Source organism: Petromyzon marinus, chromosome 63, assembly GCF_048934315.1.
Source record: "Petromyzon marinus isolate PM22_M1 ecotype Great Lakes invasive population chromosome 63, UKy_Petmar_22M1.pri1.0, whole genome shotgun sequence".
In the NCBI taxonomy this organism is placed as follows: Eukaryota; Metazoa; Chordata; class Hyperoartia; order Petromyzontiformes; family Petromyzontidae; genus Petromyzon; species Petromyzon marinus.
In genome coordinates, this window is record NC_133729.1 from 4,257,859 (window position 1) to 4,276,025 (window position 18,167).

Sequence of the window (18,167 nt, forward strand, 5' to 3'; positions counted from 1 at the left end):
TTCTTTTAGAACTGCTTTCTGTTGTCTGGTTTGTCGTCGTGAAACGTCGTTAACTCAAATTGTGAATCTTGTGGGTTTGCTAACACAACTGGTGGTGCTGAAGTACAATTAGCACGGTTGGCTTACATACGGTGCGAAAGAAGTTCAACATTCAACCTTACTCCTATCTCCCTAAACTCGTGGTTTTTAACCTTTACTGCAGCCTTGCACCCATTTGGTTCTCAATCGTGAAAAAAAAGTTCAATGTTAATGCATAGAGAGTTTGATGAAACAAAGTTATAATAGGGTTTTTCCCCTTTTTTCTGGCAACAAAACTGAACCCTTTTTACAAGGATTCATGTCTGCATTAACCACAATGCCTGCAGTCAAAATGCAAACAAAAAACATACTATGATAATATATGCATTGTCCTTGAAACTGATTGGTCCACACCAAGGGACGGCTTTCTTTTGAGCCTCGACCCAATTGGTGCTCGACCAGACGAGGCAAAGGAGGTCTAATGATGAAACAAAGTAAGTTGTAACTTAACATGCCCATGCTTAATTTGTATTGTCGATGATTTACCTTCTAAAGAAAATCTGGCCGTGTCTCGTACCCCCAGAAAGGGCATCTCGCACCTCCCCCTCCCCTCCCCTGCTGATGAATCGGTTTACATATGTAGTGACACACTTAGAGTAGGAGGCACTCTATTTATTAACAGCCTTTACAGGTTACAAGGGATAACTACAACTCTCAGCCAGGACAGCTGGCAGACCGCCTGACTGACGACGCCGAGAAGGTGAAGACGCAGACGAAGGCGCCAGCAGCACGATGGGATTCCACTCCAAGCAACAGCCCCGAGCCTTCGCTCAGGGTCCCCTTTTATCCTCCCGGCATGGCCTCGCTCTGCCCCGGCCACGCCCCCCTTCTAGAACCAACTCGCGGGTTCCCGGGCTTACGTCACGTGCCCCCTCTAACACCTTTCCCCTACATCCCTCTCTCTAGCTTGTCACGTGACCTGCTGACAGGGCTGCTGCAGAACCCATTCTCTGCCAGCAACCCGCGCTATGCTACGTCGTGACCCATTCCATGCCACTACACACAGACACGTAATACAATGAGGCGAGTCGGTTTCTGAGCAGCTTTTGAGTTTATTGCATCTTTTTGCGATTCGGGTAACCTGTCCACGGTGAAGCGAGCAGCCTTCCCTGCATGTTCCGTGGTATCGCGATGGAGCATGGCCGTGCTATCTAATGAATGGACCAGCACATGCAATGACCACAACTGAACAATCGTCCTCGGCAGTCGGTCTAGTTTCACTTACAGGACAATACACAGCCTAGAACAAAGTCATGGGAACAAGGGTTCACGATTGCTTAAATATCACTTCCAATCAAGACTACGATCTTGAGACCCGGTCTCCTGGAGTTGTCTCAACTGAGACTCTGGATCCTGGCACGCGGTCTCCTGGAGTTCAGTCTTAAGATTTTCAAACCTGAGATCCAGACTCATGGAGCCGAGTCTCAAGACTCCAACCCTGAGACCGGCTTCGATCCTGAGACACGGGCTCCTGATGTTACGTTTCAAGATTATCGATCCTGAGATCCGGTCTCCTGGAGCTGTGTCTCAACTGAGACTCCGATCCTGAGACATGGTCTCCTAGAGTTAAGTCTCAAGATTCTCAACCAGGAGATCCGGTCGAGTCTCAAGACTCCGATCCTGAGACCCTCTCTCCTGGAGTTGAGTCTCAACCGAGACTCCGGTCCAGAATCCCCGGTCACCTTGAGTCTCAAGGCAACACCGATGGTGAACAAGTGATCCGTTCCCGCATCTATCGGACCGTTGTGGACTCACTACCCTCATGCGAGACAAAGCCATGTCGCCGGCACACATGGCCTGACGTACGATTAACTCCCGCGCGACCGCTCGCAGCCAAGACATCGAACCCGACTTCCTCTGCCTTCATAATTAACGCAACGATTTTCCCAAGCGACGCTCCACATGCACGAGCCACCGCCCTCGCTAGCTTCGACGTCTCGGCTCATATCCAAGTCATCACCGGCACAATTCCCGCTTCTCAGTTTGACAACCATGAGCTTTGACTCCTCGTGGTGGCTAGGAGATGTTAACTCCCTTTCCAGATATGCAGGTGGTCACGGGTTCGATCCCGACCCCGACGCCTCCTTTATATTTGTAGTTTGTGTATATCTCTCTCTCCGTGGTCACGTGGATTTTTCTTCGGGTCCCGCGTTCTTTTTCCCCTCCACATTTCGAATCGACGTCGACATGCGTTCAGAGAATTTGGCCGCTACCAGACATTTCCATGTAATGACGAGAAGCCACCTGGCCGAGCTATCACTTCTGATACCAGGTCGCATTACCTGGTAATTTAAAAATAGTTTAGTTTAAGTTTTTAAATCTGCAGCAGCAGACGGCTAAACCCCCAGCGTCGTGCTCGCTCTAGCCGTCTAATTTGCCCGAGGTTCCCCCTCCTCTGCTACCTGCCCACGGCGGGGAGGTGGCTCTGGAATTCCCTCCCCTCTGGCCATTGCCACCACCACCCCCCAACCTGCTTTCAACTCTGGACTCGAGGATGTTTCCTCTTCTCCTCTGTGCCAACGACTGACCGTCTGCATCTATTCGAGCATCTGAACCCAGTGGTGTTCATTCATTTTCAGAGGGCGGGTGGGGACACTTGCACCGATCAGACATCAGTGAAGGCTGCCACACCGTTTGAAACCATTGTTGGGGTTTGGCAGCAGCACGATGATGGGCCAGCAGTGCCGAGGACCTGGGTTTGACTCCTGGGTCTGGGTTTCTCTCTCGGTGGATTAAATGGCCATGTCAGAGACACTGAACCAGCAGTGTTGAGGACCTGGGTTTGACTCCTGGGTCTGGGTGTCTCTCTTGGTGGACTCAATGGCCATGTCAGAGACACTGAGCCAGCAGTGTTGAGGACCTGGGTTTGACTCCTGGGTCTGGGTGTCTCTCTCGGTGGATTAAATGGCCATGTCAGAGACACTGAACCAGCAGTGTTGAGGACCTGGGTTTGACTCCTGGGTCTGGGTGTCTCTCTTGGTGGACTCAATGGCCATGTCAGAGACACTGAGCCAGCAGTGTTGAGGACCTGGGTTTGACTCCTGGGTCTGGGTGTCTCTCTCGGTGGATTAAATGGCCATGTCAGAGACACTGAACCAGCAGTGTTGAGGACCTGGGTTTGACTCCTGGGTCTGGGTGTCTCTCTTGGTGGACTCAGAATGGCCATGTCAGAGACACTGAGCCAGCAGTGTTGAAGCACCTGGATTTGACTCTTGGGTCTGAATCTCTCTCTTTGTCTCGAGGGAACTCAGAATGGCCGTGTCAGAGACACTGAACCGGAAACTCAGCCCCTGTGTTAAAGTGCTGGGGCTGGGTTCCCCTTAGCCCAGTATTCTTAACGAATTTTCAAAGGCGATAAGACATCATCAGTGGGCCGCCACACCATTTGAAACCATTGTTGGGGTTTGTGACAGCAGCACGACGACGATGATGATGATGGTGTTGTCACTCTTTGTGCGTTGTCGGGGGGGTGCACATCAGCTGGCCACACTAAAGGCCACCAGGGGCCACCCAATGGCCCGTGGTGGCCTTGCAATGAAGGTCGCCGCTCTATTCGAACATCTGACTCAACACGGAAACCCTCTTCTTCCACACGCCTCCTTCGCCGCTGATAAAAAAAGCTCTCTTCCCCACCCCTGCCCCCCCGCTCGTTCCGTGCCCTCGAGCGGGGGGCAGGGCTGAACGTGTTGTTCACCCCTTTCAAGTTCGAGCCACAAATGAACCCGCGGACACCTCGCTGCTGACCTTCGTCAGCAGCGAGGAGCGTGAACGCCACCGGCACGCCAACTCCGCTCATGCTCGCGGCTGCGGTGGCGGCTTCTGGCAGCTGGCCGTCGAACAAAGACGGCGGTCACCGCGTCGTTGCGCGGCGCTTTCAGACGCGCCGCTTCCGCGGCCGTCTGGAACGCTCTCTCTTCCTTCCGATGTTAGGAAGCCACTGGAAGCTCTATGGCACCTTTAAATCACGTCGATTGAAAACTAATTTCTTTAGGACTGCTTGTTGTGTTCAGTTTGTTGGCCGCCCGCCACACCTCCGATTAGCACGGTTGGCTTACGTGTGGTGAGAAAGAAGTCCAACATCCCACCAACTCTAGATACTCACCTGACGTGGTGGACACCGCGTGACACGGATAATCAAGGAGTAAACACAAGCCCCCTCCGAATGCTACTTAACGGGGCCTGAAAGGGGATTGCTTCGAGGCAAAGAATTGGAAGGGGATTGGAGGAGAAATACCGAATGTAAAGAGCAAGAAAGGGAGGGTGATTGACAGGGAAGAATCCAGTCGGTACGACAGCAAAAACTCTGCATGGACGTTGGCACGTTGTTATGCAGTCGCCAGCCAGTGCCACGCAACATCTCCCCGTCGTGGGAGTCTCTGCTCCATGCCAGCGGAATGGAGCAGAGGCTGCAGTTTTGGCTCCCAAGGGCTAAGTAATCAATCAAAAACTTTTTTTTTGCTATAAGCTATTTTTATTAATACACCAGGTAAGGCCCCAACTGAGCTACGTTGATCTTTTTCGGAAGCAACCTGGCCGTCACAAATGATAGCTCAACGAAAGTGGATTGTCATTTGGAAATTTATAGCAGCGGCCAAATACTCCAAACGTGTGTGGAGGGGAAAACTGGGGAAAAATCCACGCGACCACGGAGAGAACATGCATCCGGCATCAGGGTCGGGATCGAACCCACAACCTCCTGTATACCTGGCGAGGTAGTTAGTATCTCGCCACATTATACGCATGTACACGTTGAACTTATTTCGCACCGGACGGAGCCAACCATGCTAATGACACATTGACCGCTGCAACTCTGTGTAAGCAATCATAAAACTAACGTTCCTCTGTCAATCCGCTGCTGGATGAAGATTTACCTCCACATGCCATGTCGGTCATTTGACTATACTTCACCATGCTGGCCTGCGTGGTGTTGTGAATACGACTGGTGGATGTCACCTACCACTGATGCTGGCTGGGCTGTGAGTGGGAATCAAACTCAGGTTGCCGGGTGAGTGGTGGCTGAGTGCGCTAACCGCTGCGCCACCACCCCCTCCCCCCCCCCCCCACCACCACCACCCGCACATAACCTAACCCTAAACTAACACTAACTTAACCCTAGCCTAACACTAACCTAACCAGTCAGTGTGGGCTGGCAAAGAGGTGGGGGGGGGGGGCAGCCCGGGCCCGGTTTGGATACCATGCAGCACCACCGACATCGAGTCGTAGGCCCCCTAGGGATTGAGCCACCGCACTTGCCAGAGGAGACGACGGCCAACACCGGACGGACTCCTCCAAAGCCCCGTCCACGGCAAGTACCGACGGAGCCGTCCTCGTCGCAAGAATCCGCCACCCAGATGCGGATGAAACGCGACCGAAACGTTTCCCCGGAACGCCCCGCGGGGGAGAGAAGAGAGCCGCGAAGCGTTACGGAATCCATGCTCTCGCTCTCGTGTATATTTTCCCCGTTCCCCCACCCACCCGCGTTTAACATTGGAGGGAAGGAGGGAGGCGCGCGCGTTCCTGCCCACCGCCACCTCCCTCCGGAGCCTTTGACCGGTGGGGGGGGGGGGGTAGCAGCTACAAAGAGAAGCGCCGCTGGTGGCGGTGCGCGTCGCCGATTTCATTTCACTACCAGGCGAGGTCCCGTTTGTTGACGGGGTGTGGGGGGAGGGGGGTTACGCAGGTGAGATGGTGGGGGGGGGGGGGGGTTAGGCCGTGAGAGTCACAATGAGAGCCGCTGCTACGAATGGGGCTAGGCGCGAGTGTCGGAGGCCAGAGGGTCAGAGTGGGGGGTTTTGGGTTGGGGGGTGGGGTCAGGGTTAGAGGTCAGGACGGGTGGTCGAGTGATAGGAAACGGATAGGGTCGGAACATTGGGTAAGGGTGAGGGTTGGAGATTTGGGTAGATGTAGGATTAGGGGAAGGGTTCGAGGGTAGGATAGGCGGCCAAGTGATAGGATACGGGTAGGGCGAGGATATAGGGATAGGGATTTGCGTAAGGTATTTGGGTAGGGTTAGGAGCAGTTCTTGAGTTAGGTATTGGGACAGAAGGATTAGGGGGGTAGGGTATAGGGTTCGTAATCAGGATGGGTGTAGGATTGGGGTTAGGGATCAGGATAGGCGTAGGATTGGGGTTAGAGATCAGGATAGGCGTAGGATTGGGGTTAGGGATCAGGATGGGTGTAGGATTGGGGTTAGAGATCAGGATGGGTGTAGGATTGGGGTTAGGGATCAGGATAGGCGTAGGATTGGGGTTAGGGATCAGGATAGGGGTAGTATTGTTGTCGTGTCCCTACTCAACCAGGAGATGAGGTCAACCCATTGAGATTCATGCCACAGCACTGCCTCTCTGGAAAGGTGACCTGATTACGTGTTGGGATTTGGGCTCAAGATTCGGGCAGGACCAGAATTCGAGTTCAACATTAGGATACGGGTCGGACGAGGGGGTAGGTTTAGATATTAATGTAGGGGTAGGGTTTGGGCGTTCGTTTTATGAACAATAAAGGATAAAATACTTAGGCTAAGAGATTTGGTAAGGGGATTAAGCCTAGGCTTAGTGACATTATAATCACGTTACATTCACGGTTCAGGCTTCAAGGGGGGTTCATCAAGATTAAGGTTTATGGTTAAGTGTTTAGGGGTCAGTGTTGGGGTTATGGGTAGTGATCTGTGAATGGGGTTCAGGCTTAGAGGTTCAGGGTTATGTGTGCGGGGTTCAGAGTTTTGGGTCAAGGGTTCAGGGTATGGGGTTCAGGGTAGTGTTTTGCGAATGGGATTCAGGGTTGGAGATTCAGGCTGAGGGGTTAGGCATTCGGGATTCAGGGTTAGGGGTCAGGGGTAGTACTCCATGAATGGGGTTCAGGGTTCGGAGTTAGGGCTTAGGGTTAGTGCTCTATGAATGGGGTTCAGGGTTAGGGATTCGACGTTGAGGGTTCAGAATTTCCGTTTATGGGTTCAAGGTTTGGGGTCAGGGGTAGTGCTCTGTGAATGGGGTTCAGGAGGCCGAGGCCTTCCGATGGCCTCGCTCAGGAGTTGAACCCGTGCTCAGGAGGCCGGGGCGTCTTCAGGCTCCGCAGAATCACTGTCCTGCGACCCCTCAGACTCATGCTGCCCGGACGGAGTCTCGGGGGTCGAGCTGCGGGCACAGGGAGGGGGCAGCAACCCTTCAACTCTGGGTTGCTCGCAGCCCTGCGGCTGTGAACTCCCACGCTGAGTCCATCATCGACCCCGTTGCTAGGCCCTAGCAGCGAGTCTAACACTGACCCAGGCCCTAGCGGTGAGTCTAACCCTGACCCAGGCCCCAGCAGTGAGTCTAACCCTGACCCAGGCCCTAGCAGTGAGTCTAACCCTGACCCATTCCCCAGCAGTGAGTCTAACCCTGACCCAGGCCCCAGCAGTGAGTCTAACCCTGACCCATTCCCCAGCAGTGAGTCTAACCCTGACCCAGGCCCTAGCAGTGAGTCTAACACTGACCCAGGCTCTAGCAGTGAGTCTAACCCTGACCCAGGCCCTAGCAGTGAGTCTAACCCTGACCCAGGCCCTACCAGTGAGTCTAACCCTGACCCAGGCCCTAGCAGTGAGTCTAACCCTGACCCAGGCCCTAGCAGTGAGTCTAACCCTGACCCAGGCCCTAGCAGTGAGTCTAACCCTGACCCAGACCCTAGCGGTGAGTCTAACCCTGACCCAGGCCCGAGTAGTGAATCTAAGGCTGACCCAGGCCCTAGCAGTGAGTCTAACCCAGACCCAGGCCCTAGCAGTGAGTCTAACCCTTACCCAGGCCCTAGCAGTGAGTCTAACCCTGACCCAGACCAGCAGTGAGTCTAACCCTGACCCAGGCCCCAGCAGTGAGTCTAACCCTGACCCAGGCCCGAGCAGTGAATCTAACCCTGACCCAGGCCCTAGCAGTGAGTCTAACCCTGACCTAGGCCCTAGCAGTGAGTCTCACCCTAACCCAGGCCCTAGCAGTGAGTCTAACCCTGACCCAGGCCCTAGCAGTGAGTCTAACCCTGACCCAGGCCCTAGCAGTGAGTCTAACACTGACCTAGGCCCTAGCAGTGAGTCTAACCCTGACCCAGACCCCAGCAGTGAGTCTAACCCTGACCCAGGCCCCAGCAGAGAGTCTAACCCTGACCCAGACCCCAGCAGTGAGTCTAACCCTGACCCAGACCCCAGCAGTGAGTCTAACCCTGACCCAGGCCCCAGCAGCGAGTCTAACCCTGACCCAGGCCCGAGCAGTGAATCTAACCCTGACCCAGGCCCTAGCAGTGAGTCTAACCCTGACCCAGGCCCTAGCAGTGAGTCTAACACTGACCCAGGCCCTAGAAGTGAGTCTAGCCCTGACCTAGGCCCTAGCAGTGAGTCTAACCCTGACCCAGGCCCTAGCAGTGAGTCTAACATTGACCCAGGACCTAGCAGTGAGTCTAACCCTGACCCAGGCCCTAGCAGTGAGTCTAACCCTGACCCAGGCCCTAGCAGTGAGTCTAACCCTGACCCAGGCCCTAGCAGTGAGTCTCACCCTGATCCAGGCCCTAGCAGTGAGTCTCACCCTGACCCAGGCCCTAGCAGTGAGTCTAACCCTGACCCAGACCCTAGCAGTGAGTCTAACCCTGATCCAGGCCCTAGCAGTGAGTCTCACCCTGACCCAGGCCCTAGCAGTGAGTCTAACCCTGACCCAGGCCCTAGCAGTGAGTCTAACCCTGACCCAGGCCCTGGCAGTGAGTCTCACCCTGACCCAGGCCCTGGCAGTGAGTCTCACCCTGACCCAGGCCCTAGCAGTGAGTCTAACCCTGACCCAGGCCCTAGCAGTGAGTATAACCCTGACCCAGGCCCTAGCAGTGAGTCTCACCCTGACCCAGGCCCTGGCAGTGAGTCTCACCCTGACCCAGGCCCTAGCAGTGAGTCTAACCCTGACCCGTCATCCTGTATCCCCTGACCCGTAAACCCTGACCCATCGCCCTGTTTCCCCGTATTTCCTTCGCCCCGTGCGCCCTCTGCCCTCACCCGTCCTCGGTGTGCGAGTGGCCGATCATGCGGCGGCACGTCTCCATCTGCACATCGAGGCCGCGCTTCATGCTGCACATCTCCATGTACTCGTGCAGGTGGCGGCTCATGTCGCTCTTAGCGCTCGCCAGCTCCAGCTACGGGTACATGCGGGGGGAAAACATGGGACGCACGGGGACACGCGGGGACACGCAGATAACATGGGACACACGGAGACGCACGGAGATGCACTCGGACGCATAGAAAAACACTGGACACGTGTGGACGCATAGCATGGGACACACGGGGCCACGCGGAGGTGCACTCACAAGCATAGAAAACACGGTGCACGTGGGGACGCATAGACAGCATGGGACACATTGAGATGCACTCAGATGCATATAAAATATTGGACACATGGGGGACATGCGGGGAACACGCGCAGAGAACGGTCCTTCCTCAGTGCCCATCCGAGCGGAGAATCACTTAGACTTTCTTGACCTCGCTCGGCTAGCCCAAGGCTGAACGAAGCTGACGGGTAGGCGGAGGCCCTACCTCAATTTGTCCGATCGTCTCCTGGTATTCACGCTCGCGCGTCTTGAGCAGAGACTCCGTCTCCAGGATAACCCGCTCCACCGTGTCGTCCTGGCAGCATGCACATGGACAACAAAGACAAAGATCACCCCCGTACAGCCTTAACAGACCGTTGGGGCAAGTGCTGTTAGCGAGTAGCGCCTATGAAGGCCGGCACTGTGGCACACGAGGGGGTGGGTGGCCAACAACCACGCCTGTGGCGATATTTACACACCGCACCTGGTACTCATTTGAGGCTGAGTCGATCTAGGGGAGGCCCAGGACCGGTTCAGATAATCGTCACTGGGTGTTGGCCATGAATGGGAATTGAACTCAGGTCATCGGGTTCATAGCGCAGCGTAGCGCTAACCACTCCACCACTACCGCTCCCCCAACATCTACAACATCACCATCATCATCACCAACATCATTATCAATTACATCAAAATCATCACCAACATCATCATTATCAATTACATCAAAATCATCATCACTAACATCATCAATTACATCCACATCACCAATATCAATTACATCCAAATCACCAACATCATCACCAACATGAATTACATCCAAATCACCAACATCATATATTACAACCTCATCATCAACTTCAATTACATCATCATAATGTGGAAATTTATATCAGCCAAATACTCGAAACGTCGATTCTAAATGTGGTAGGGAAAACATAAGAGCTGGGAAAACATCGACGAGACGCAGACTCCAAATATACAACAAGCATCGTCAGGGTCGGGATCGAACCCACAACCTCCTGCATACCAGGCAAGGTAGTTAACATTTCCTAGCCACTGTGATGATGAGAGAGAGAGACACGCAAACTCCAAATATACAACAGACATCGTCAGGGTCGGGATCGAACCCACAACCTCCTGCACACAAGGCGATGTAGTTAACATTTCCTAGCCACTGTGATGATGAGAGAGAGACACGCAAACTCCAAATATACAAGCATCATCAGGGTCGGGATCGAACCCACAACCTCCTGCACACCAGGCGATGTAGTTAACATTTCCTAGCCACTGTGATGATGAGAGAGAGAGACACGCAAACTCCAAATATACAACAGACATCGTCAGGGTCGGGATCGAACCCACAACCTCCTGTATACCAGGTGATGTAGTTAACATCTCGCATGCACGGTCGGGACTTATGTTCATGGAGTTTCTGTACCCCCCCCCCATGTTTCTCTACCAGGCTCATCATCATCACGACCCATGGGCAGACAGCTCGTAATCTGTCCCACTGCACGTTTCGTTATTTGTTGTTTCCACTTTCCTCTCTGTCTTGTGGTGCCGATACACTCAAGTAGTGGCCACATCTCTCGGGCACCAATCCCTTACCCCATAATCGTCAAGCCACCGTTCTCTGTGTGGTCTTCCTCTCGTTCCTGTCCCTTACATTTTGTTGCCGAACAACAACAAACAACGCCTTTCATTTTCCTGCCGTTGCGCTACGTGCAACCTTTTTTACTTTCAAGATCGACAAAACTAATTTCTTTTGAGCCGCTTTGTGTTGTTGTCCTTACCCCCCCCCGCACCTCCGATTCGCACGGATGGCTGCGAAAGAAGTCCAACATACACACACGCACGTGTGTTACGTTTGTCACTCTTTTGGGCTCGGCTTAGATGCAGCGTGTTATCCTTCCTGGGCTCCGACTGAAATATAACGACAAAAAAAGCATTCAGGCAAAAAAAACAAATTCTCACACCCGCACGGCACCGTGGGATCGGAGTCTCAGTTGAGACTCGGCTCTAGGAGACCGGGTCTCAGGATCGGAGTCTCGGTTGAGGACTTGGCTCCAGGAGACCGGGTCTCAGGGTCGGAGTCTCGGTTGAGACTTTGTTCCAGGAGACCGGGTCTCAGGATCGGAGTCTCGGTTGAGGACTTGGCTCTAGGAGACCGGGTCTCAGGGTCGGAGTCTCGGTTGAGGACTTGGCTCTAGGAGACCGGGTCTCAGGGTCGGAGTCTCGGTTGAGGACTCAGCTCACCGACCATGCAGCTATTCAGCCAATTAAAAAAAAATGGGGGGTTGTGGGTGCCCGTGTCGGATGACGCGATACCAATTCGGCGGGATGTCTCGATCCACGCGTCGATCGGCAATGAATCGACACAACGATTCACCCGCCGATCACGATCAGCCTTGAGGCGCCTTTGCCTGTTCGACTGAGCGAGAATCGACATGCAATTTTAACCTCGATTCACGATGCACATGAACCGCTTGTGGGCAACGCCACGCCCCCTTTGGGGCAACGCCACGCCCACTCTCTTCCTCCACATATACGGGCAGCAATCTCTGATCGGTGATTTCATGGGGTGTCCGATTTTATCACTCTATCACAGCGCTGCCGCTACTGCCGCTGCTAATGCCACTGCTGCTGCCGCTGCTGCTGCCCCTGCCACCCCTACCGCTGCTGCTACCGCTGTTGCCCCTGCAACCCCTACCGCTGCTGCTACAGCTGCTGCTGCTGTCGCCCCTGCTACCCCTACCGCCGCCGCTACCACTGCTGCCCCTGCTACCCCTACCGCTGCTGCCCCTGCTACCCCTACCGCTGCCGCCCCTGCTACCCCTACCGCCACTGCTACTGCCGCTGCTGCCACTGCCGCTGCTGCCCCTGCTACCCCTACCACTGCTGCCACTGCTACCCCTACCGCTACTGCCGCTGCTGCCACTGCCGCTGCTGCCCCTGCTACCCCTACCACTGCTGCCACTGCTACCGCTACTGCCGCTGCTGCTACAACTGCTGCTGCTGTCGCCCCTGCTACCCCTACCACTGCTGCCACTGCTACCGCTACTGCCGCTGCTGCTACAACTGCTGCTGCTGTCGCCCCTGCTACCCCTACCCCTACTGCCACTGCCGCTGCTCACGTTCTCGCCAGGGGAGGCCTCGGCGCCGCTGGGAGGGGACGCCGAGAAGTCCTCCCACAGCAGCAGCGTCTCCTCCGTCTCCTCCCACGCGAGGCTGTCGCAGTCGTCCTCAAAGTCCATCGTCTCTCGCCTGCGCGCGCGGGGGGGGGGGGCGCGGAAGGACAGGCGGGAGGCTTGAGTGTGCTCGCTCACAGCACTTGCCCCCGGCAGTCCCTTGAGGCTGCACGGGGGATCTTTGTCTTTAGTTCGCGTGCGGGGAGCGGCGGCGCAGCGGTCAGCGCGCCCGGCCACGAACCCGGCGCCCCGAGTTCGATTCCCGCTCGCGGCCAACGCCGGTGACGATTATCCGAACCTGTCCTGGGCCCTCCCCTGGATCGAGCACCTGGTGCGGTGTGTAGTGAACATCGCCACTGGGGAGACAAAGGCGGCCGGGCGTGGTGTTGGCCACCCCACCTCCCTCGTGTGCCGTGCCGGTCTTCGTAGCTGCTCGCTAACAGCACTTGCCGCAACAGCCTGTAAAGGCTACACGGGGGATCTTTACCTTTGCGTGTGTACATGAGCGCGCGCGTGCGCGTGTGTGTGCGCGTGTCCTCACAGCGTGTTGATGATGCGCTTCATCTCGTCCGTGATGTTCCCGGACGAGGAGTTCTCATCGTCGTCGTTGATCGCCCCCGGTAACGGCGCCGTTGCTACGGACGGGGTCACCGCCTCCAGCGAGACAACCTCCATCGATGCGGTCCCCTCTGAGCAGATGCCACACGGAACACAGGCCAGCACGCTCCGTGAGACCCTGTCTCCACTTAGACCGGGTCCCAGGGTCGGAGTCTCGGTTGAGGACTTGGCTTCAGGAGACCGGGTCTCAGGGTCGGAGTCTCGGTTGAGACTCAGCTCCAGGAGACCGGGTCTCAGGGTAGGGAATGGGTGGCCAGCACCATAGCGGAGCGGTAGTGTCGCGCACTGCGCTACAAACCCGGCGATTCGAGTTCGATTCCCACTCACGTGGTGCTACCCACCCACCCCCTCGTGTGCCGTGCCGGCCTTCATAGGTGCTCACTAACAGCACCTGCCCCTACATTCTATTAAGGCTATACGGGGGGTCTTTGTGTGTGTACGTGTGTGTACATGTGTGTGTACGCGTGTGTGTGCGTGTGTGTGTACATGTGCGTGTGTACCTGCGTGTGTACGTGCGTGTACGCGTGTGTACGTGCGTGTGTGTGTACGCGTGTGTACGTGCGTGTGTACGTGCGTGTGTGTTGAACGTGTGTGTGTACGTGTGTGTGAACGTGTATGTGTATGTGTGTGTACGTGCGTGTGTACATGCGTGTGTACCTGCGTGTGTGAACGTGTGTACGTGTGTGTACACGTGTGTACGTGCGTGTGTGTGAACGTGTGTGTGAACGTGTGTGTACACGTGTGTACGTGCGTGTGTGTGTGCGTATCTGCGTGTGTACGTACGTGTGTACGTGCGTGTGTACGCGTGTGTACGTACGTGTGTACGTGCGTGTGTACGTGTGTGTACCTGCGTGTGTACGTGCGTGTGTGTGTACCTGCGTGTGTACGTGCGTGTGTGTGAACGTGTGTGTGTGTGCGTGCGTGTGTGAATGTGTGTGTGTACGTGTGTGTGTACCTGCGTGTGTACGTGTGTGTGAACGTGTATGTATGTATGCGTGCGTGTACCGGGAAGCGTCAGGGCGGAGCGATCTTCATCCCCTCCCTCGAGCTGCTCCCCCCCGGGGCCCCCCACTTGCTGCCCCTGAGCCTCCTTCTTGCGCGGGGCCCCGGGGGTCCCCGCGGCCCCCCCGGGGCCCCCCACTCCAGCCGACGTCCCCACCGCCTTGATGGGCGAGAACTGCAGGGACTGCGGCGGGCAGAAGGAGAGTCACGTGGAGAGTCACGCGGAGAGTCAAGCGGAGAGTCACGTGGAGAGTCACGTGGAGACTCACGCGGAGAGTGCCGTAGAGAGTCACGCGGAGAGTCAAACGAAGAGTCACGTGGAGACTCACGTGGAGACTCACGCGGAGAGTCACAAAGAGACTCACGCGGAGAGTCACGTGGAGAGTCACGTGGAGACTCATGCGGAGAGTCACAAAGAGAGTCACTAAGAGAGTCACGTGGAGACTCACGCGGAGGGAGAGTCACGTGGAGAGTCACATGGAGAGTCACGTGGAGAGTCAAGTGGAGAGTCACGTGAAGAGTCACGCGAAGAGTCACGCGGAGAGTAACGCGGAGGGAGAGTCACGTGGAAAGTCACACGGAGAGTCAAGCGGAGAGTCAAGTGGAGAGTCACGCGGAGAGTCACGCGAAGAGTCACGCGGAGAGTAACGCGGAGGGAGAGTCACATGGAGAGTCAAGCGGAGAGTCAAGCGGAGAGTCAAGCGGAGAGTCACGTGGAGAGTCACGCGGAGAGTCACAAAGAGAGTCACGTAGAGAGTCACACGGAGAGTCACGTGGAGAGTCACGTGGAGAGTCAAGCGGAGAGTCACGTGGAGAGTCACGTGGAGAGTCACGCGGAGAGTCATGCGAAGAGTCACGTGGAGAGTCAAGCGGAGAGTCAAGCGGAGAGTCACGTGGAGAGTCACACGGAGAGTCACGTGGAGAGTCACGCGGAGAGTCACACGGAGAGTCACGCGGAGAGTTACGAGGAGAGTCAAGCGGAGAGTCACGTGAAGAGTCACGTGGAGAGTCACAAGGAGAGTCACGTGGAGAGTCACGCGGAGAGTGACGTGGAGAGTCACGTGGAGAGTCACGTGGAGAGTCACAAGGAGAGTCACGTGGAGAGTCACGCGGAGAGTTACAAGGAGTCACGTGGAGAGTCACAAGGAGAGTCACGCGGAGAGTTACAAGGAGTCACGTGGAGAGTCAAGCGGAGAGTCACGTGGAGAGTCACAAGGAGAGTCAAGTGGAGAGTCACGTGGAGAGTCACAAGGAGAGTCACGCGGAGAGTTACAAGGAGTCACGTGGAGAGTCAAGCGGAGAGTCACGTGGAGAGTCACAAGGAGAGTCAAGTGGAGAGTCACGTGGAGAGTCACAAGGAGAGTCACGCGGAGAGTTACAAGGAGTCACGTGGAGAGTCAAGCGGAGAGTCACGCGGAGAGTCACGTGGAGAGTCACGGGCGTTCACCTTCCCTCTCGAGGCGTTGGCCTGGAGGAGGCTCACCGTGAACATGCGGCTCATGTCGTGCGAGTTGCGCTGCTGCGCGATGTCGCACAGCCGCGCCGTGATGTCGATGCGACGGCAGATGTCCATGTCCACCTTCATGGCCTTCTCCTGGATGCGGCTGTCAAGGTCCGTCATTTGCTAAAGGGGCCGCGGCAAACAGAGGAGCGTGACTCAGAGCGCAATGGGGCTCCAGCACTCACTCACCGCTCACCTCACTCGCTCACCACTACACTCGCTCACTCATCACGACCCTCGCTCGCTCACCACTATCCTCGCTCATTCACCACGACCCTCGCTCATTCACCACTACACTTACTCACCACGACCCTCGCTCACTCACCGCAACCCTCGCTCACTCACCACTATCCTCGCTCACTCACCACGACCCTCGCTCACTCACCACGACCCTCGCTCACTCACCACTACCCTCGCTCACCACTACCCTCGCTCACTCACCACTACACTTGCTCACTCACCACGACCCTCGCTCACTCACCACGACCCTCGCTCACTCACCACGACCCTCGCTCACTCACCACGACCCTCGCTCACCACTACCCTCGCTCACTCACCACTACCCTCCCTCACTCACCACGACCCTCGCTCACTCACCACGACCCTCGCTCACTCACCACTACCCTCGCTCACCACTACCCTCGCTCACTCACCACTACACTTACTCACCACGACCCTCGCTCACTCACCACGACCCTCGCTCACTCACCACGACCCTCGCTCACTCACCACGACCCTCGCTCACTCACCACTACCCTCGCTTACCACTACCCTGGCTCACTCACCACTACCCTGGCTCACTCACCACTACCCTCGCTTACCACTACCCTGGCTCACTCACCACTACCCTCGCTCACCACTAGCCTCGCTCACCACTACCCTCGCTCACCACTACCCTCGCTCATTCACCACGACCCTCACTCACTCACCACGACCCTCGCTCACTCACCACGACCCTCGCTCACTCACCACCACCCTCGCTCACTCACCACCACCCTCGCACACCACTACCCTCACTCACCACTACCCTCGCTTACCACTACCCTCGCTCATTCACCACTACCCTGGCTCACTCACCACTACCCTCGCTTACCACTACCCTCGCTCACTCACCACTACCCTCGCTCACCACTACCCTCGCTCACCACTACCCTCGCTCATTCACCACTACCCTCGCTCACTCACCACGACCCTCGCTCACTCACCACGACCCTCACTCACTCACCACGACCCTCGCTCACTCACCACGACCCTCGCTCACTCACCACCACCCTCGCTCACTCACCACCACCCTCGCACACCACTACCCTCACTCACCACTACCCTCGCTTACCACTACCCTCGCTCATTCACCACTACCCTGGCTCACTCACCACTACCCTCGCTTACCACTACCCTCGCTCACTCACCACTACCCTCGCTCACCACTACCCTCGCTCACCACTACCCTCGCTCATTCACCACTACCCTCGCTCACTCACCACGACCCTCGCTCACTCACCACGACCCTCCCTCACTCACCACGACCCTCGCTCACTCACCACGACCCTCGCTCACTCACCACCACCCTCGCTCACTCACCACTACCCTCGCTCACCACTACCCTCGCTCACCACTACCCTCGCTCACTCACCACGACCTTCGCTCACTCACCACGACCCTCCCTCACTCACCACGACCCTCGCTCACTCACCACGACCCTCGCTCACTCACCACCACCCTCGCTCACTCACCACTACCCTCGCTCACCACTACCCTCGCTCACCACTACCCTCGCTCACTCACCACGACCTTCGCTCACTCACCACGACCCTCGCTCACTCACCACTACCCTCACTCACTCACCACTACCCTCACTCACCGCAACCCTCACTCACCACTACCCTCGCTCGCTCACTGCTCACCTCACTGACTCACCACTACCCTCAACCACTATCCTCACTAACCCCTTCACATTTACTGCTCACCTCACTCGCTTGGGTACTCACTACTCTGCTGACTCGCTCACTATTCTCACTAACCACTCACTCGCTCGCTATTCTCATCACGAACCCCCTCACTCGCTCAATATTCTCCTTTCACTATTCTACTCACCGACTCACCATCACTATTCTGCTCACTCAACACTCCCCTCGCTATACTCCTCACTAACCCCCTCACTCGCTCACTGCTCACCTCACCCGTGACTACTGTAACTCACTCGCTCACCGCTCACCTCACTCACCCGCTACTACTCTAACTCACTCGCTCACTGCTCACCTCACTCACCCTCTACTACTCTAACTCGCTCGCTCACCTCACTCACTCGCTACCACTCTAACTCGCTTGTTCACTGCTCACCTCACTCACCCGCTAGTACTCGAACTCACTCGCTCACCGCTCACCTCACTCACCCGCTACTACTCCAACTCACTCGCTCACTGCTCACCTCACTCACCCGCTACTACAGTAACTCACTCGCTCACCGCTCACCTCAC

General features: G+C 56.2%; 1 protein-coding gene across 2 annotated transcripts in view; it reads right to left on the reverse strand.

Annotated features, from left to right (window-relative positions):
* Positions 1-1,110: 1,110 nt before the first annotated feature.
* The window catches only part of LOC116956063 (intermediate filament family orphan 2-like), a 41,737-nt gene continuing 24,680 nt past the window's right edge, over positions 1,111-18,167 (reverse strand). For both annotated transcript variants that reach the window (XM_032977494.2, XM_032977495.2), the window contains exons 8-14: positions 15,673-15,813; positions 14,193-14,373; positions 13,111-13,258; positions 12,516-12,645; positions 9,608-9,697; positions 9,074-9,210; positions 1,111-7,208 (exon numbers count right to left, since the gene is read on the reverse strand). In XM_032977494.2, the coding sequence (XP_032833385.2) occupies positions 7,118-7,208; positions 9,074-9,210; positions 9,608-9,697; positions 12,516-12,645; positions 13,111-13,258; positions 14,193-14,373; positions 15,673-15,813 (918 nt within the window). In that variant the 3' untranslated portion in view covers positions 1,111-7,117. The remainder of the gene's footprint in view (positions 7,209-9,073; positions 9,211-9,607; positions 9,698-12,515; positions 12,646-13,110; positions 13,259-14,192; positions 14,374-15,672; positions 15,814-18,167) is intronic.